Here is a 21092-nt window from a genome sequence, read left to right as displayed (position 1 = left end):
ACTAGATATATCTGGCCTTTATATACAGGTGGCTGTTATAGAGAAAACCTGCATAAGGTTGTCAGCAGCATTTTAGTGGCTATGACCGTTATAAATGAGTAAATATTATTAAGAGGCTCGCGCCAACCACAATACAGTCTGAATATTTAATACAGAAAGGGTAAGGTGAGTTTATGAATGTTGGTTATAGCTATTGAATACGCTTAAGCAATAAAGCCTGATTGATTATATAGTATTCATTGAAAGGCAGGAAGTGTGATAATTGCGCATTAATTGAAACAGTGCCAGTGGTACCAGGAAATTGGCTTAACAAGCCACCATAAAAGGTAGCGACCGCTATACGAAGGAGAAAGTTATGTATACAGTGATTCATAGGCAAATTGTTGGCTGGCCGTTATACGCGTTAGACAGTTGACCGCTTAATGCAGACCACAATGCATACATTTGTATGGGAAAATATTTGGGACCTCGTGACCATGGCCGTTATGCAGAGGTGACCGCCTAATCCAGGTGACCGTAACATAGGTTCCACTGTACACTCTAAGCAACAGGTTGGCCGTGCTTGCAAAATTCTGTATTGCTATAAAATATTAAAATACATACTGCATAAAGAAATACATCTGTGACCTGCTGAGTGAAAACCAACCATTCTTGCAAATTTATAAAAAACGTATTGATATGTACTGAGTAAAAATACGCATGCTACATAAAAAAATTATGCATGTTTTAATCGCTTCAGTATGTAATAAAACAAAGCTCAAATCAATAAACCCTATAAACCACCAGATTCTCCTGTTCGTGGGGAGTAAAATCTTTGTTTTGAGTTTGTACAACGATTGGTACATGAGTTCATGGATGCTTATTTACAATATGGTAGAAATAAAGTTCACCGTCGTTATTTTATGTTGGAGTTGCCTTATTTTTCATTCACACAGGGATGTACAGGGAAAACACTATACCTTGATCAATTGTCAGTTCATGGTGAACAGGCTGAGCCAAACCTCATTTTCGTAGCTTGTTTTAGTTGTGAGTTATGATCAATTAAAGTTTGTAATTTATTTACCATATTGTTGCTGTACAAATCGAGTTTATTCCTGTTCCAAGTCTCTGGCGCTATAAATCCAAGACTATTCATCACAAAAGGCTGAAACTTTGGCTGTCCACCCCTTTGTTATTTTAGATAACAGAGAAGCAATAAAATAGAATTTGAGGAATGTGCAAAAACAGCCAGTTCTTACTCAGCGAGTCACATATACTAAATAAACATTTGTGTACAGTTTAATTGCTCCAGTTTTATCTACTACACCATTGGATTTACCTGTTCATAAAGAGTAAGGTTATGTTCCTTTTGTATCCATATGCTAAAAGACATGTGAGTTTATGGGTATTTCTTTATGATGTAGTGGAAACAAAGTTTGCCATCATCATATTTTCTTTTTGGATTAGCCTTCTGGTTGTGTGCACAAAATAAGTACTATATATGCCTTTGTGGATTAGCCTGTTCATGGAGAACACACTGCTGCATTTGTACCTGTTTCGGTTGTGATTGATTATCATGTAATAACTGTAATTTTATTGATTTTGTAGTGTCCTGCCAGCAATTTACTACTGCTCCTAATAATGGAATTATTAACTGTACTGGGAATATATTTGAAGACACTTGTACCTTCTCATGTAATCAAGGTTATGAGCTAAGTGGTAGTGAGAAGAGAACTTGTCAGAGTAATAAATTCTGGAATGGAACCAAGGCCATGTGCACAAAAGGTAATGATTTTTATGCACTAAGTACAGAAAATGAGTCAACCATTGGCCTTTTCCCAACGAGGCTGACCTAAATTCATTTTGATTACTGTGTATTTCTATTGGGGATGCTAATAACCTACAATAAGTTTCTATCTTCCAAACACTTTCAACTCATATTTCTATACATATGTACATGCAAGGGCATAGCCAGGGGGGTTCGGATAGTTCAGACAAACCCCCCTTGCAGAGGCAGAATTTTTTGAAATTAAAAACCACACCAAATCTTACAGCCCTGGAGCTCTCCAGTAGCTACTTGCCTACTGGCACTCCTCTGTACTACTCTTGAGGGTCACGTCTCATTAATGCATCTATTGCATCATGTGATCAATTGTACACGTGATGCATGTTTAAAACTTCAAAGAATTGTCTTGAGACAAATCACAAGGCAGCAGCTGTGATAAACTTGAGTGGTGGTGTTATGCATGCGTCAGGCTACTGACCATCAACAGCAGGACCAGCCGAACATAATGTATACGTGGAAGAAAGTATTGCCAACTAAAGGACTCAAGTGTGGAGGGCTCCTGTATGCTAAGTTAGCTATCAGTATGTAGTGGAGATTAGTTAGTATGGCAATAGGTTATATCTATAAGCTGCATAAACAGCAGTGTGTAGGTTTTAGCTAGTTAGATGCACAAACAGCACCTTTTAATGTTACTGCCTAGGAGCACATTTTTTTGTATACATATTTTTGTTCCTACATGGTCTAGGGGAAGCACCCAGGCCTTCCCCTAAATACATTCCACTTTGAATCCAAACCCCCTTCAAAAAAATCCTGGCTACGCCCCTGACATGCTTTCATACATACATGCATGCATACATACATACACACACACATACATTCATACATACATAGATACATACATACATACATACATACATACATACATACATACATACATACATACATACATACATACATACATACATACATACATACATACATACATACATACATACATACATACATACATACATACATACATACATACATACATACATACATACATACATACATACATACATACATACATACATACATACATACATACATACATACATACATACATACATACATACATACATATACATACATACATACATACACACATACATACATATATACACACATACGTACATGCATGCATCGCATGGATGCATACATGCACGCGCACACTCACTGACACACACACAAATACAGACGCATGCACACACACACACACTGACACACTTACACTCAAAGAACTTTATTTATGTAGTTTCTCTATTAGAGTGTCTCAATCTTATTTAGTGGTAAAAAATGTCTTAATATTTTAATACTTCTTATGTCAAATGCACAACTCGTGATGATGTTGAATTTGTATATTTTAAAGCATAGATATGAGTGCTATATGAAACATAAAGCATGAAGTGTGCGGCCGAGATGCTAATAAAGCACGAGGCAAAGCTGAGTGCTTTATTTTTCATATAGCACGAGCAAGGCTATGCTTTAAATGATTTATGGAACTTTCTAGTCGTGTAGCTTCACCATACACTAAGACTCACAATTAACACGTGTTGCACAAACTATTAGCAGCATGAATGCACACAAACTAGTTTAACAAAGTAACTCACGCGTAGTTCACCATAGTTTGGCATGGAATACGTTCATCACGTATTTTGGCAGGTTTTGCTCACAACCCACAATCGACTCTATTGCGCGTCACATGGGGAATTATTTCTGTGATATCTCCAGGACTTGTCCATTTACATTAACAAACGTAACAGCAACGTTACCTTCTCCCACCCATCATCGAAGCATTTAGGTATGTCTATAAAAGCAATCCAGTGGTAGAATTCGTATTGGCTGGGGTGATTGATCACTCAGCGCGGCGAGGCTATCAGCCTTCACTGGCATGGGTGATTAGTCGTACTGGCATGAGTCCCACAGGCTATTAGCCTGCACTAAGGCATGTAGGCAGCTGTGCTGAACGAATAAAGCACTCTTTGTGGTCATGAAGCACTGTTGGCCAGCTGAGAGTGTACTTTATGAAATTCAAAAAGATCTCACCCACGCGAAGTTCTATAAAGTATAATAAAGGCTGTGAATCTTCTAAGAGTCCTTATGCAGTAAAGCAACCTATAACTATACGTAAAGCACACACAAAGGCTTTGGTACTGTATTTACGTACACTCTTATAATGAAATGTGGATAATGAGGTAAAAATAGTTTTCTGTTTATAATTCTCAGTGTCATGTCCATCACTTACTGCTCCTAATAATGGAATGATTGACTGTACTGGGAATATGTTTGAAGACACTTGTACCTTCTCATGCGATCAAGGTTATGAGTTAAGTAGTAGTGAAACTCGGACCTGTCAAAGTAACACAACATGGAATGGTACTGATGTGATGTGTACACCAGGTATGTGTGTGTGTGTGTGTTTGTCTACAGTCACATAATATATATTAATGCCTCACTTCTACTTCATGGCAGCAAATTTAGTCAAGTACAATCTGTTACTATAATGAAGAAACATTTGCAACCTGAATGCATGTATAGTACAGTGTACATAGATACACCACTAGCAAACTTTAAAGTACAAAGATGTAAAAACACACACACCATTGAACCTACAACCTAACCATGCACACAAAGCAGATACATTTGAGCTGTGATTTGTATGACTGAATGTAGCTCAACAGTTCTCAGTCTTCAATGCACTAACAGCAGTGTGTACAGAAGTTTGAACACGACAAAGCCAAATGATGAATACTGTATTTCCTTAGTTAAAAATCATACCTTTAATAGTAGCTGTACTTGAGTGGTGCCACGGTCAATTTTGAAATAAGAGCTTAAACATCATTTTCGAGCATCAAGTAGTGGTTGAGCTTCAATAGTTGCTGTGTCAGTTTTTTGAACTAAGGTAATAAGCACCACAGCATTTAACCGGTGCATTATTTAGAGCATGAATCATGTAAATATGTACTAAATAAGCATTAAAATAGATGGTATTGTGGATGGACAAAAATGAACAGAAAGGCATCTTAGTGTAAAGCTGCTTTGATAGGAAGATCGTCAAGTCGAAGGTAGAGCTTAGAATAGTCAAGTGGAGTAATTTCTAGGAATGTGATGTACGTGAGCATGCGCCTCTGCATAATATCCTAATTAGGAAATTTTAAAAGTTACTTATTATAGTACACAGCAGCCATATTTGAATTTCGCTGTTTGTGGAGTTAATGCTCCCTTGTCCATAGGATTCGATGCGCTCCTAGCTGTTCTCTACCAATGGATTCACAATCTTGGAATTTAGTTAGTAGTACTTCACTTGCTAGAAATATTTTCATTCAACCATATAGGATCAATATGTTTGTGATATTCTACTCAATCATATATAGTAGTAGTTGTTTTGTTAAGATTCAAATCATCAACAATCACAAGGTACAAGTTCAATAATTACAACAAATCAACTGAATTTATCTAAATACAATAGTAATTCTAAAATCACATAATTACATTACAACACCTTTCCCATTATAAGAATGAGTTCAGTTCAATCAGTCAGGTTTCAGTCTATTCTATGTAGTGCCTTGAACATCATATTGGTCCCGTGCTGTGTTGGTATTTGCCTTCCTTATATGTCAGCGATTGCACCGGCATATTGTGCCCTTACACTGTGCCAAGTACGATCTCGGTGCCACCTGATTCTTGCACACTCCTAAACTCCATGTAGTACTGCCAGGTAACCTCACATGCACCAGATCACCACTGTTCAAGGGAGGAAGCGGTTTAGATGTCTTGTTATAGTGCTTGGCTTGCTTCCGTTGACCTGCTTTAATTTTAGCAGGAACTTGTTGAGGGATTTCAGGCTTGAGCAGTGTGGTAAATGAAGGCAGGAGTGTCTGTGTATGCCTACCAAATAGGCGTTGGGCTACAGAAAAATTGGTTGGTTCCGTTGGAGTGTTGTGATAATTTAACAGTGCAAGGTTGATAACTGACTTGGTGAGCTTAGCTTTCTTCAGCAGAGTTTTGCACGTTTTACCACACTCTCAGCCTTGCCATTGGATTGCGGGTAGTGTGGGGAGGTTGTAACATGGTTGAATTCCCAGGTTGCTGCAAATTTGCTGAATTCCTCAGAGGCATAGGCGGGGCCATTATCTGATACCACTGTGTCGGGTATGCTGTGACAAGCAAATGTTGCTTGGAGGGCTTTGATCATGGCTGGTGAGGTTTGGCTTCCTAACTTCTCCATCTCAATGTAGTTAGAGAAATAATCGACGGTCACCACAACGCTGTCACCATTGAATGAGAACAAGTCAGTGGCAACTTAGCTCCATAGCCTCTCAAGAATCTCATGAACAGTGAGTGGTTCTTGGGTTTGAGATGGCAGTAGTGTGTTGCAGATGGAGCAGTTGCTCACGTAGTCTTTGATTTCTGAGTTCAACAGTGGCCAGTAGAGAACATCTCTTGCTCTTCACAGGCAGGATTCCACACTGAGATGACTCTCGTGCACCATTTGTATCAATTCTTTCCTCTGCTGCCTTTATACAGTATAATTATAATCCTGGATGGAGAGCTCGTCATGACACTTTACATATGGTCTTATCTCCAATGGTACTTGGGTCTAGTCATTTGGCCAGCCTGAAAGGATATTTTGCTTGAGAAATTGCAGGGTGGAGTCCTTGTTTGTAGTCTCTTGAATTTGTTTGAGGCGTCTCGAAGATATTGGGAGGTGTTCGGTAAGATCCACTACTTCCACTGAGTGACAGAATTCAGATTGGGGTGACGACACCGACACTGACTAGGTAGGGTAGGCCCTAGAAAGAGCATCAGCTAAATACATTTCTGATCCTCTCTTATACGTAACGTTCAAGTCATACCTTTGCAGCTGAAGGAGCATCCATTGTAGTCTCTTTGGTGAATTGTGAACTGGCTTCAGAGCTATGCTCACCAGTGGCTTATGGTCCGTTTCAACTGTTTCCACCCATGGACAAACTGGTCAAACTTCTCTCAGCCACAGACAATGGCCAGCATCTCCTTTTCTATTTGAGCATAGTTCCTTTCTGTCTGTGTGAGACCTCATGCTCCAAATGCTATGGGTTGGCTCTGTTGTAATAGAACATATCCTAGTCCACCCTCTGAGGCATCACAGTGAAGGGTGAGTGGCAGTTTCGGATCAAAATACTGGAGGGCAGGGACATTGGTGATCAGTTACTTCACCATAGCAATGGCAGTGTTGTGCTCGGGACAGTTGGCATCCTTGTGGTTGAGCTAGCGTAACAGCTCATAACTACTGATAACTGAGGTAAAAATTTTGATAGGTATTGTGTCATGCCCAGAAGCTGTTGTAGTGATTAGACGTTGGTGGGTTTAGGCATGCTGATAAGAGCCGATACCGAGGGTCTGGAGCCAGTCCATTGTCTGTTAGTAAGTGGTCAATGAAGGGAACTGAACTTAGTCGGGGTTTAACTTTCTCAGGATTTAGTTTGAGGCCCCTCTCTGTTGCTCGGTCAAGAAATGAATGCAAATTGGAATCATGGTTTGCTGTGGCCTCCTCCTTAGAGGCGCCAAACCCACAAATCAGGAAATCATCAGCTATAACCTTGACACCACTCAGGCCTTCAACTACCTCATTCATCTTCTGCTGCCAGACTTCCGGTGCACTGCTAATGCCAAAGGGCATCCTCCTCCATTGATATCTTCCAATAGGACTATTAAACGTTGTCTAAAAACTGGATTGTTCTGTCAGCTGCACCTTTCATGATCCTGTTTTGGCATCAAGGACACTGAATACCTTGGCATTGGCCAGACAGGTTGTAACTTCTTCAATGGTGGGGAGGGGGTAGTGGCTCCGCATAATTGCCTTATTGAGGTGCTGTGGATCTAAGTATATGCGTACCTTACCATCTTTCTTTTGTGCCACCACAATGCTCAACACCCATGGAGTGGGTTCCGTCAGATCTGCTTGGCTACCATTGTATCTAATTCAGCTTTGAATATTATCCCTCTTAAGGAAACCGGCAGCCAGCAAGGTGGATTGACCACAGGCACTTTGTCTGAGTACATTTGGATTGTGTATTCTACAGGGAGTTTGCCAATGCCACTGAACACATTGGAGTACTATACTGACACAGTATGGGATCACTCAGGGTAGTTGGTGAGCCCGGTGTGTCTGCTGTGACAAAGTGAATGTTGTCACAGTCCAGGATCTGAACAAGCTTCATCCCTATGGAGCTCCCTTTTCCTAGGTTTGGCATCACAGAGGACCTCATAACAAAAAAATACAAACAATGTATCTGACAACTTTGTTATACTCGAAGCATGACTTTGCCCATTGGTGTTGCCTTGGAGTTATTGTGCATAGTAAGGCAGGTTTTGGTTGGGCTGATCTGTGTACATTTCTTGTCTCCTGTGGCCTTGATATAGTCAGCAAGGGGCAAGATGTTACAGGAGGCCCCCGTGTCTATCTCAAAGCTTACTTTACAACTTCATTGATTGTGCAGGTTACGAGAGCTGACTGGTTAGCAGGGGATATAACTGCGTGAATGAAAAGACTTTCTCGTCACCACTGTTCTTATCTTCAACGTAATGAGCTTTTGATGAACAACATTTCCTAGCAAAATGACCTTTTTCTGCAAATAAGGCGTTGTTTGTCAAAAGCAGGGCAGGCTTCTTTTCTGAATGCATGCCTTCTGCCACAATAATGACACAGCTTCTGTGAACTGTCAGAGTTACCTGCCAGCTGTATTTTCCCCTTCTCTGGTTTTCCTGTCTCCGGGGACTGCCATGTCCTGAGCTTGGAAGTGTGTGACTTCACTTGTCTTTAATAGTTTGGTGGCTTTGTCTAAGTAGTGGAGGACCTGGCTTAAATTTGTATGCACTTAATTTAGGAGAGGATAACTCAACTGTTCTAGACTAATTTGACCCCAAGGAATAAGATGGGATATGTGCCAAATGCTCTATCTGGGGCGAAATGCCCCAAAATGGCCACGCCCTTTTTTTGGAAAACATATCACTGTATCTTCTAAAACATTGCTGTAGTTCCTATGGTGCTCAAAATGTTTAGAATGGCCATATTTAGGGGGTAAATGAAGAATATAGAGTATATATAGATGTATCATTGAGTTTAGCATTACAATAAAATGCAAACATGATTATAAATAATGTTATGTTTATTCAGTAATTGGGTTTTGTCAACTGTCACCTCCCTTACATTTACAGTACTTGCAGCACTTAATTCCAGCTACTCTGCAACAACACCCATTCTTGCGAGCACACTTGCCACATGTGCAGGGATCTGGCAGGCCTTCAGGTTTAGAGCTAGATCACAATCTCAGGTACCATTATATTTTCCCTTCTTTCAAAACCATAAGCCTCAGCATCCATGGTCAAAGTGGCATCTCTAAATGGTGCTTGAACCCACAGCTGCACTTGATAGTATGCTCTATGAATATGCTTCCTTGCATTGGTTGAGGTGCAAGCAGTTCTTGCAAAGTCCAACTTGAGGGCATTGCTATTGAATGTAGCAAGACGTAGGTCATCAAATGTCTCCAGATCCGTTGTCGGTTTGAGACATTTGACCAAGAATGTCTCTGCCATCTGTATTGAGCTTTCTGTTAGCTCTGGAGAGTTCAAATCAAGCACCAAAGAAAAACTTCCTGGTTTCTGAACGGCATTTAGGGCTGCAGACTTGGTTGCTATCTTGCTGGTGATATCACATCCAGTTAGCGCATGAATTGCTGGAAGGCACTTGATCAAGTCATTTCCCAATGCACTGCAAATGTCATGGAGTGGCACGATCACTCTTCTCATTCCAGAATTGCGAATTAGCCAGAGTTCTTGTAGACCAAAGTCTCTCCAATTCACTGTAAGGTGGTACAGTAGGCACACAAAGACATCTGTATCACCTGATGACAGTGTCATGGATGTAGGTCCCGACCGGCGACTTAAGATGTCTTGTATATGAAACATCATCCTGTCATCAGCTTCCTCATGTGTGCAGTTGAGCTGAGGAAATACAGAAGCACAACCAGCCGACACTATCCATGCTTGTGGTGATATACCAAGATATAAAGGTTTGGAGCCATGATAATTGGTGGTGAGCCATTCAACATAGAATGCTTGGAAAGCACTTTTGCTGGTAGAAGATGACCAAAAATTCTCTAAAATCACTGGAACAGTCTGACATCCATCAGAGATAGGTCAAATGAAGGTTCAGCTATTAGTACAAAGTACCATCTGGGATTTTCGTTTATTACTTGGGTATGTAAAGCAGACAGCATCACCATATAGCTCAATGATTAATTGCTTCACAGATCTGTTAGACACTATATCAGCTGAACCTTCATTTAACCTATCTCTGATGGATGTCAGACTGTGTGCTGACTTGCTGAAATCAAGATTAAGGGCCAAGAATCTAGCCTTGAAAGTATCATCTTTGGCAGCTACCGAGTCCTCCATTTCAAGGTTCCCCATTATTTCTGCTATTTTAGCCTGATATTTATTGAAATATATAGGCCTTGCAACAGTAGTCATGGTACAAGATATCAGCTGCCAAAACATCATTTACATCACACATTGCTGCTGTCTCAGTGTAGACTTGGTCTTTAAATAACATAGCTGCATTCAATAGTTTTTGGGCCATTGGTTTTTCACAGACTCTGTATAGTGTGTGAATCTTTTTTTGCTTGACAGTCTTGCGATCTGCTCCACAAAAAATGCAGACATTTATAGCTTCACTAGGCTTAAATCTTTTGCATCGCTGTTCTGTTGGATCATTTCCAAGTCCCTGGGCCTGCTCAGGTGATTCAGATTGCTCTGGTTGAGCTAATGTGCTAACAGTTTTTGTCACATCCCTCCGAAAACTTCTGTAGCATGAAGAGGCATGGTATTTAATGATACCTTGCTCTGACACTGTCAGTTGGAGGACCCTAGCTGCCCGAATGTCACTACTCTCTATTTGTTTGGCAAGTGAAACAATACAACTCCTGCCAGTTTCACCACTAGAGAGGTATTCAGATCGCTTCTTTTTTTGACATAGGATACACTCATCAAGGTTGATTGCCTTTGGTGCAGCACAAGGAGCAGTAAGTCGTACCTCATCCTGTAGGGAAATGTGTTTCTCAACATGGAGTATCACCATTCACTACTTAAAATCTAGCCCACAGAAATTGCATGTTTATTTTGTCTTACCATTACACTGGTGATGGACCTTTCTCTCTCCAGATCTTGTAGTTCTTGCTTTATTATATAAACAAGGGAGCCTCTTTCACTTTGCCAGAACCAAAATGACAGATAAGCAGCTGTACTGCTCATTTAATAGAACCAAAAATAACAGGCATGTAGCTGTGCTAGTATTTATCTCATTTAATAAAATTTTAGGCATGCAGCTGTGCTGGCATTTATCTCAATTTTTAGGCATGTAGCTACATGCATGCCCAGCTGACCTCCTATAACTAGATTTATCAGGTATATGCATGCAGGTGTCGCAGTTGCATGTACTAATTAGGTCATAACATGCATTATTTATCCTTACTTAATAAATTTAACATCAAATTGCAAGTATACATTTTGTATCCTTCAATGTTCCCCCTAAATATGGCCATTATAAACATTTTGAGCACCTTAGCAAGTCTACAGTTGCAGCGTTTTAGAAAATACAAGTGAAATGTCTTCCAAAAAAAGGGCATGGTCATTTTTGGGTATTTCGCCCCGGATAGAGCATTTGGCACATATCCCAGCTTATTCCTTGGGGTCAAATTAGCCAAGAACAATTGAGTTATCCTCTCCTAAATTAAGTGCATACAAACTCAAGCCAGGTCCTAGACTAAAGGTGATGTCGGTATTGCTGAGGAGAGTTTCACGAACTTGATCATTCAGGATCCCACTAACAAGTCTGTCTCTGATCAGCTCCTCTGTCAGTCCTCCATACTGACACCAGTCAGTCCTCCATACTGACACCAGTCAGCTTGTTTGATAATTGCCGTCAAGTAGTGATCTAAGGACTTTCCAGGTTCTTGGGCTCTTTTGTTAAAGATGTACCTCTTGTAAATCACTTTTGTTACCGGTGTGCACCTTATTTCAAACTCTTAAAGGACCTTTGCAATATCTTTCCAGTCTGTTTCTGATAGGGTAAATGTGTCAAACATGTCCTGGCCATCCTTTACGATTACATTCAGGAGTTGCGCTACTCTTACAGAGCCGTCTTCCTTGTCGATTTTGGCTGCAGTCTCGTAATACAACCAGTCCCGCTTGAATTGGTTCCAGTTGTCTCCCCGCCTACTTCTGTCCTCAAGGTTAAGAGGTTCGGGAGGTTTTGCTAAACTCTTGGTCATGTGCACAGTTGGTAAAGCGATGGTTATTCATGGCAATATCATGAAACTAAAATATCACAATAGGAACACAGTTCAAACTCACATTAGGCGTGAAAGGACACTTCTGACACCATATTTTGTTAAGAGTCGAATCATCAAGGTACAAGTTCAATAATTACAACAAAGCAACTGAATTTATTTAAATACAATAATAATTCTAAAATCACATAATTAAATTACAACAGTAGGTTAACATAGTTTACTGTTTACAATCCTCAGTGTCATGTCCATCGCTTGCTGCTCCTAATAATGGAATGATTGACTGTACTGGGAATATGTTTGAAGACACTTGTACCTTCTCATGTGATCAAGGTTATGAGTTAAATGGTAATGAAACTCGGACCTGTCAAAGTAACACAACCTGGAATGGTACTGATGTGATGTGTACACCTGGTAAGTGTGTGTGTATCACTTGTTTATACTGGAACCTGTTAATCAGGACATTTTAGCATAATATGAACACATGGTCCCAAAGTATCCTTTAACATGTAATGTGATGTGGAAAATCAATACACTACTGGTTGGTACCAAAGTATCCTTAACACACAGGTTTCCCCTGTATTACACTGTACTAACTTATGTTTGTATAATTTTACTATTTACTTGGTTAAATGCCACAGCTAGTATCAGCTTAATGTCAAGGTTTTGTGTGGCTTTTATTCTATGGCAGCTTCTGCTCAAGGAGGAGTCTTACATAAGTATATGCAGCTTTAAAGTGTAGCTACTATTCAGTATGTATTTATATATTTCATTGCACTATGTCATAAAACGAGGGAAAGCAGATGAAACATATTGCACAATGTAGAATGACCATTGCCTTTTTTTTTTCTTATTGAAATATTACTAAGAGATAGTCTACCATTAAACCCAAGGGTAAGTAGCTACCTTCTTAAATCTCACATCTACAAAGATTCAACTATTAGTTGCAGCATTGACACAGTACAACTATTACTTAAATGCAGTGCCTATTTGAGGTGCAGCATTTAATCAAGTAAATGTACTACACAATGGCTTACTTATGTAATTGATAACTGTAATTTTGTAGTGTCCTGTCAGCAACTTGCTACTGCACCTAATAATGGAATGATTGATTGTACTGGGAATATGTTTGAAGACACTTGTACCTTCTCATGTGACCAAGGTTATGAGCTAAATGGTAGTGAGAATAGAACTTGTCGGAGTGATAAAATCTGGAGTGGAACCGAGGCCATGTGCACGAAAGGTAGTAACTTTTATACAAGCACTCAATGCAGAAAATGAGTCACCCATTGGCCTTTTCCCAACCTAAATTCATTTTGATTACTGTGTATTTCTATTGGGGATGCTAATAACCTACAATACGTTTCTATCTTCCAAACACTTTTCAACTCATATTTCTATACGTATGTACGTACATGCATTGCATGGATGCACACACACACTCACTAATATGCACAAATACACACACACGCGCACACACACACACACACACACACTCACACACACACACACACACACACACACACACACACACACACACACACACACACACACATACACACACATGCACACAATTTCCTCAACCATGCTTGCTTGTTCTGTATAACGTATGAATCTGAACTTTGCTAAAGATGTGGTCTCTAAATTGCCTAGTACCACACTCATGTCCTATAGAGACCACACTCTGAAGCAATACAAATGACAACAATTACATGCCAGTAACATTGGCAATGCATGGTTTGAATGCACCAATTATGCTGGTGCAGTTTCAGAAATGATAGGTGCAGGTTAAGTGTGGGAATGGAGAATTATGTTGGCTTTTGAAACAATTATTTAACATCACAGTTCCATTTTAAAAGATGGAGATACTCTAATAGAGCAGTCAGAAATTCTAATAGATCAGCAGTCTCTGGCACAGTTGTACTACTGCAATGCACCAGTCACATATATGACCTAATTTTAGAAAACCATCAATATCTGCACATTTTTCAAATTTGTTCTTTGTTGGCTGTAGGGACAGAGGAATCGACTGGCTAAGTTTCAGCTTCATAAGTTGAGCAGTGTGGGAAATACAGCACTAGACAGCCATACAAGCAAATAAATCGATATGTACAGAAGCCATCGAGAAAATAGTCTACAGGTGCTTACATAAACCATACTGATACAACAGTGTACAGAGTTGACTCTTGGCTCATTGTGTTCGCCATGAGTTTGTGAATCCACCAAGGTATAGTTTTTTTTGTTTTCCCAAGGTATGCGTCTGTGTTTAAGAAGGAAGGCGGATTCACTGAAGAACAATCGTCGGTAAATTCTTTCGTCACCGCAATGTAAACAAATGTCTGTAACTCAGAAACCCTTCTCATATATGGAGATGAAACAAGGATTTTTTAACTCCCTATGAGTAGGCAAACATGATTATTCCCAGGATTTATCCATTGGAGTGTTAATTCACCAACCAGTGAGGTAATAAAAACTTGCATAAATTGTTTTCTGGAACTTGCATTTTTTACCCATTGTTTTTATGTGTGTTTCATTACAAAAGTAGTATTGTGTGTAGATCGACAGTTTTCCAAAATTCGGTACATACGTAGCAATGAAACACATATTTAGTATTTAAGGCCTATTCCATGTCAAATCAACAAGGAATTTAGGGTCACCTCTCAGATTTTGACGAAACTTGGTGTGTTTGTAGTACCTGTAGTGCTTATCACTCATGCTAATTTTTAGCTCCATACATTCCATAGTTTCTGATTTATGGCCACAAATATTTTGAATATTCCATGAAAATTTGGTCCATCTCTAGTTATAAAATTGATTGTAACTTTGCACTGTGTGAATATTTTTAAACACAATTTTCACTGATGGAAGACTGTTGATTGACCTTTCCAGTGATCCCTAAATTATGGGATATCTACTTAATTATGGTTCAAAAGTACTTCATTGAAAACTTTAATCCTTTATATTTTGAAAAATGCCACTTGAAATTTTTCAAAATCTTTTGTGAATAATGATTGGGTCATAGTCTATGTTTGATAAAATTTTTGTGGTGGGACCACAATGAGCTCAAGAGATATAATGAATTATGTTGTGGTATGCGGTGGAATTTGCAGTCCATTATTGCTGCATTGGAGTGTACACCTCCAATAACCACTCACAGCAAGGCCATGCCAAGTTTGTCTTACAGAGTGAAGGTGTCTAGGTACATTGCAACCTGTATTAGTGACCACCTGTATTGAAAGGCCATCTATGTGCTGCAGTTAAGTTATACTTCATTGATGTATAGCACCAAAGCATCAATGGTCCTTATTAGACAGGTTGACTATAAATTATAGATCTTACCACCATGTGTCCATAAACATCATGTAAATGTTGTACCATCTCTTCACAAGTACCTTCTTTATTAAGTTGAATCCCTTTGTGGTGGACTTAGCCATATTTAAGTTTCGTATGTGGCTGCATAGGTACACACAACAGAACTCCTCAGAAGGGATACCTGGATACCTTGATAACCAGGACACCTGTTTATACACTGTACTCCCACTCTAGCGGTGCACATACGTTTAGACCAAGATACTTCTGTGGCTTCTGTAATATGAGCACTTTATTATACGTACTCCTAGCAATGGAGGGGTTTTACCATATACATGCATTAATTGTACCTTAATGTGTGAAATTAATTACTACATTACTTTACATTCACGGCCACTTTGAAGATCAAGTCATAAATTCATACACATACTCACATAGGAAATAAACATGTTGACCACATATTGAACATTTACCTGTACTGATCTCAAAACGTGAACACAAAATACTTTGAAAAACCATTAATGTTAGTAATTACAGTACTATAAATCACGCATTGAGCAAGTGTTAATAATATAAAAAACTCTTGGTACAAGTAATACATCTACTGTATATAGTGTAACTCTTCTATTCCCTGGACCATTGACGAAGTGCTCTTTTTTGAGAAACCACAGACTTGTCTTGGGTCCAAAATGTACGTACAGTTATAAAGTAAGATCATGAGGTTATCAAGGTACCCAGATATCCTTTTTGAGGAGGTCTGTTGTACCTATGCAGCCATGTACATAACTTGAATAGTGCAGAGTGGGGATATGTATGTAAGTTCACTACAGCAAGATTTTACTGAATAAATAAGGTATAACTGAAGAGATGGATGCATGATGATCTCATTTATAGTCAACCTGTCTAATAAGGACCATTTTTGGATTTGCTAGAAAAGATTGATGCTTTGGTGCTATACATTAAGATCCAATTAAAATATAAATTAACTGCAGCACATAGATGGTCTTTCAATACAGGTGGTCACTAATACAGGTTGCAATGTACCTAGACACCTTCACTCTGTAAGACAAACTAGGCATGGCCTTGTTGTGAGTGGTTATTGGAGGTGTACACTCCAATACATCAATAATAGACTGCAAATTCCACCGCATACCACAACACAATTCATTATATCTCTTGAGCTCATTGTGGTCCCACCACAAACATTTTATCAAACATAGACTATGACCCAATCATTATTCTCAAAAGAATTTGAAAAATTTCAAGCAGCATTTTTCAAAATATAAAGGATTAAAGTTTTCAATGAAGTACTTTTGAACCATAATTAAGTAGATATCCCATAATTTAGGGATCACTGGAAAGGTCAATCAACAGTCTTCCATCAGTGAAAATTGTGTTTAAAAATATGTACACAGTGCAAAGTTACAATCAATTTTATAACTAGAGATGGACCAAATTTTCATGGAATGTTCAAAATATTTGTGGCCATAAATCAGAAACTATGGAATGTATGGAGCTAAAAATTAGCATGAGTGATAAGCACCACAGGTACTACAAACACACCAAGTTTCGTCAAAATCCGAGAGGTGACCCTAAATTCCTTGTTGATTTGACATGGAATGACCCTAAAACTATTTGAAGCTGAAACAAAAATGTAAATGGACTAATATACAATGGCGTAACTACCATTGAGGCAACCGAGTCAGCTGCCTCGGTAAAAAAATGCTTAACAATTCAGGCTGAGCAGCCTGAGTTTTCAGTGGCACCCCTAATTTTCTACTCAAACGTTTACTAAAACAGCATTACCGTACCACACATAATAGAATCCATGTGGCTGTAGTACTAAGCAGGGCCTGAGCCCACGGTGACAAAGCCTGGCATTGGCTGAACCACTTTTCAGCTACTTGAATTTGTATCAAAAAGGTCGAGATACTCTAATAGAACAGCCATCCTAATGTACTCTTAGTACAGATTATAGCCACTGTTCTCATTACACTGCTTGGTCTAAATCATTTACTTTTATACTGATTGTCTTTAAATTACTTTCCAATGAGTCAACTGCATGGCACTACATTGAGCTACTGAATTGATCACATCATGCACAGGGGCAGATCCGGGGGGGGGGGGGGGGGGGGGCTTTGGGGGCTGAAGCCCCCCTTCATATGGCTTTACTTGATCAATATGCTGAGTATTATAATGAAATTATAGTTTAACATAATTATATGATCACTAATAATACAAATACTCCTAAATCCACCTTATAAACATTTTCAAGGTATTATCAGTGGATTTATGCTAAAGGTTATGCAACAAGGACCAGGACCAGCATGGAAGTTGTATAAGATTGAGATACTCTAGTAGAGCAGTCACCTAACTACTCTAATAGAACATTCAGTGGATGGTTCTGTTATGGAATTTTTCCAATTCTACCTGTACCTATACATACAATTAAATGCTTTGGTCTGTTTAAAAGGCTTGATTCATTTACTTGTGTAGTTGTTATGGATGGCAATACTTAATTCAGGTACACAAGTTCCATTGGAAATGCTCTCAGATTCAATCTCGTATCATTCAAATTTCAAAATTTTCCAGTTTCAGCATTATTATTCTAACATGTACCTATTGTTGTGCATCATGTGCTTGGCTGTCTGAACCTAGCTACACAAACCTTTCCATTAATAAATGCTGCAGAGAGCCATACCTATAATCTGAAGGCAGTATACAGTATATAAAATATCTACAGGCAAAAATATGCATTTTATGTGGAAATGTCTCCAAACTGTAGTATTTTAGCATATATTTTTCAAAACTTTTCCTGGGGGGGGGCATGCCCCCAGACCCCCCTAGTTCCAGCATGCTTCGCATGCTGGGAGGTGTACTTCACACACCTCCACCCAAGAGGTTCGTACCTTCAGTTAGCCCCTCCTTTTTATAAATCCTAGATCCACCCCTGATGCATTAGCACTACAATTAAAAACTTTTTTTCAAAGCATATAATTATTTTCAAAATTTTCCTCAAAGGAGCATTCCATCATACTCCTAGCTTGACATGCAGCTGAATATCACATGAAAGAGATAATCTCCGACTTAAATATCACAACAGATCAATATAAAGTATAGTGTGCATAACTGCGTATGACCTCCATTGCAGTCCATGGATGGCCTGACCTCTAAGAATATCTCCGAAATAAGTCAGCTTTTTGTGCTGAGTGAAATAGCTAGTTTCATAATCGAAGCATGGTATACTGTAGCATTAACTAAGCTGTAGCATTAACTAAGGTTGAGCATTATTTATGACATGTAGAAAAATGCTCAGAGTCTTCTGAAACAGTTTCTTCCATCCAACCAGTCAACCTGCAAATACCAAACTTGAAAGTGTTTGTGGATCAGTTGTGTCAGACCCTCTCAATTTGGTCAATGCATAAACTTTACCTCAGTAAAACTTTATTCCTGACTACGCCACTGAATATAGCAATAAACTGTCATTATTGGCCAATGATGGTGGCATAATTTTGCGAAAGCATAATATTTTATTTTTGAGCACTATACAATCAAAAGCATAATGCTCAACTTTAAGAGCATAATGGCCTCATGATTATACATGGTCATATCAACAGTCACGAGGGAGGTGTAAGTTTCTAGTAATTAACAACTACATTTCTTGTTTGCCAACAATTATCAAGCTATGATAACAAGTTGTAGTTTAGGCTTTAAAACACAGGATTCTAACTATATAAAATTTATAAATAAAAAAGAAGAAAACATGCCACCAGACAAGGATTTTAAATCTCCAACCTAACCACAACTCTTACATGTTATGTCAAGAGTTCTAACAGTTAAACTACTTTTCATAGCTGAAGGTTACTCTACACCATTATCTTTAACACACTGTAGAAGAAAACAAAAGCACATGAAGTCTAAATTAAGAATGAAAATCAGAGTAACCAGATGATAAGTGTTTCATTTCAAACAGGAGTTATGTTAATCAGGGCCGGTGGAAGCACTACGGCCACTGCTGTAGCAGATTTTTACAGCCCAACTTAGCCAGTCATGTGAGCACATGCCTAGCTAAGCTAATATAGGTACACACTAATAAGGTAGCTCCGTATAGTAGTTGCGTCGTCATGACATACACTAATTTATAGACACCAACCATTCTAACCTTTAATGCAGTAAAAGGATGTGCAGCCAACTTCATGTTACCACTTGTTTATCCTCTATTATATTCGTGCATCTAATGATTGAAGCACGTGATGACCAGTGTAGTGGAGGTTCTTCCAGCTCTGCTGAGTGGTAGGTTATTATTATTATTGGGGGTACAGGTAAGAAGGCAAAGCCTGTAAAAACCTGATCAACTGTATAAACGAAATTAGACTTTACACCATGTAGAAAGGTAGTGTGACAGCTAGGGAAGTTATAAAAGTCAGTGTATATATGAAGCAATATCTTAAAATTTACTCTTTTAAAGTGCTAAATTTGCTTCAGAATGTGGTTTACAAACACTAAAAATTCAAAATTTTCCTGGGGAGGCATGCCCCCAGGCCCCCCTAGAGGGCTCATCACAAACCCTGAATCATTACCTGGCTTGTTGTCTAGTACTGCATATCTGAGATGTATTATTTATTGGGTAAATATGTATAGTTTCTGTCTACAATCCTCAGTGTCATGCCCATCACTTACTGCTCCTAATAATGGAATGATTGACTATACTGGGAATATGTCTGAAGACACTTGTACCTTCTCATCTGATCCAGCAAGTAAGTTATATTTTGTACCTGAAGTCTAATGTACGTATAGATGGTACTTCCAGATCCTGTCTGCCAGGCAGAAACAGATAAGGAGTTTGGAATTGAATGGCCGGGTGCAATACGTAATAAAACAGTTATGAGATGCTGTCCAAATGGAACAGGTACTATACAAATTCAAATAAATTACATATATACCTAGGTTTCCTTGACTACATAACATGTAGCAGATAAGTGTGTATAAATATTTGAGGTGAAAATTTTGGAGGCCTTATTTACATAAATTCCAAGCCCAAGTATAAAATTCATTGGGTAGCTACCAGGATTCACTTTTGCAATGAATTTGTTACACAGGTTGTGCATCACGGCTATGCAACTCATCAGGTAAATGGGAAGTAGCAAATGTTAAGAAGTGTTGGAGTGTTGTGTATCAAGAACTGGAAAAGGTACAAGTTAATAATGTAACTAAGGCCAGTATCATCTTTATCACTATAAGAACTCGTCACTACTGGTTAATTCTAGTGATGAAGCACTTCCTGGAATGGCACACAAAATACAAACGGAATTGGCTAAACTAGTCACGCCGGGATCATATTCTATATTCCCTCTTGATCTGAAATCTGTTATTGTTATAAATAGAAATATTTTAGAGTGAGTTGCATGATGTGTTCACCATATCAACCATTCATTACTTCACATTTAGTGCTGTTGAAAATAACACGGATACATTAAATATGGATGGTTTTATTAATGTAAGTAATGGGCTTAACTGTGACTGATCATATTATATAATTATTCAATATACATGTATACATGCAGACTTCAGTAGGTCTCCACAGCAATTTGCTCCACTCCAGTAATAAACCTGGTTATCTACAGTTAATAGAAGTAAGCATATACTATTTT

At 38.7% G+C, this 21092-nt stretch overlaps 1 protein-coding gene across 4 annotated transcripts in view; it reads left to right on the top strand.

Annotated features, from left to right (window-relative positions):
- LOC136265202 (uncharacterized) overlaps positions 1–21092 on the top strand; it is a 45424-nt gene that overhangs the window by 19968 nt on the left and 4364 nt on the right. For 2 of the 4 annotated variants that reach the window (XM_066060049.1, XM_066060046.1), the window contains 10 exons: positions 1588–1764; positions 4031–4204; positions 12373–12546; positions 13199–13375; positions 20103–20198; positions 20252–20350; positions 20541–20632; positions 20683–20837; positions 20890–20938; positions 21006–21074. In XM_066060049.1, the coding sequence (XP_065916121.1) occupies positions 1588–1764; positions 4031–4204; positions 12373–12546; positions 13199–13375; positions 20103–20198; positions 20252–20350; positions 20541–20632; positions 20683–20837; positions 20890–20938; positions 21006–21074 (1262 nt within the window). The remainder of the gene's footprint in view (positions 1–1587; positions 1765–4030; positions 4205–12372; positions 12547–13198; positions 13376–20102; positions 20199–20251; positions 20351–20540; positions 20633–20682; positions 20838–20889; positions 20939–21005; positions 21075–21092) is intronic. The other 2 variants (XM_066060047.1, XM_066060048.1) reach the window with 2 other exon arrangements.

The sequence above is a fragment of the Dysidea avara genome, chromosome 8, assembly GCF_963678975.1.
Source record: "Dysidea avara chromosome 8, odDysAvar1.4, whole genome shotgun sequence".
Lineage (NCBI taxonomy): Eukaryota > Metazoa > Porifera > Demospongiae > Dictyoceratida > Dysideidae > Dysidea > Dysidea avara.
The sequence above is the reverse complement of the archived record's forward strand: the minus strand, read 5'-3'. Positions and strand labels throughout refer to the sequence as shown.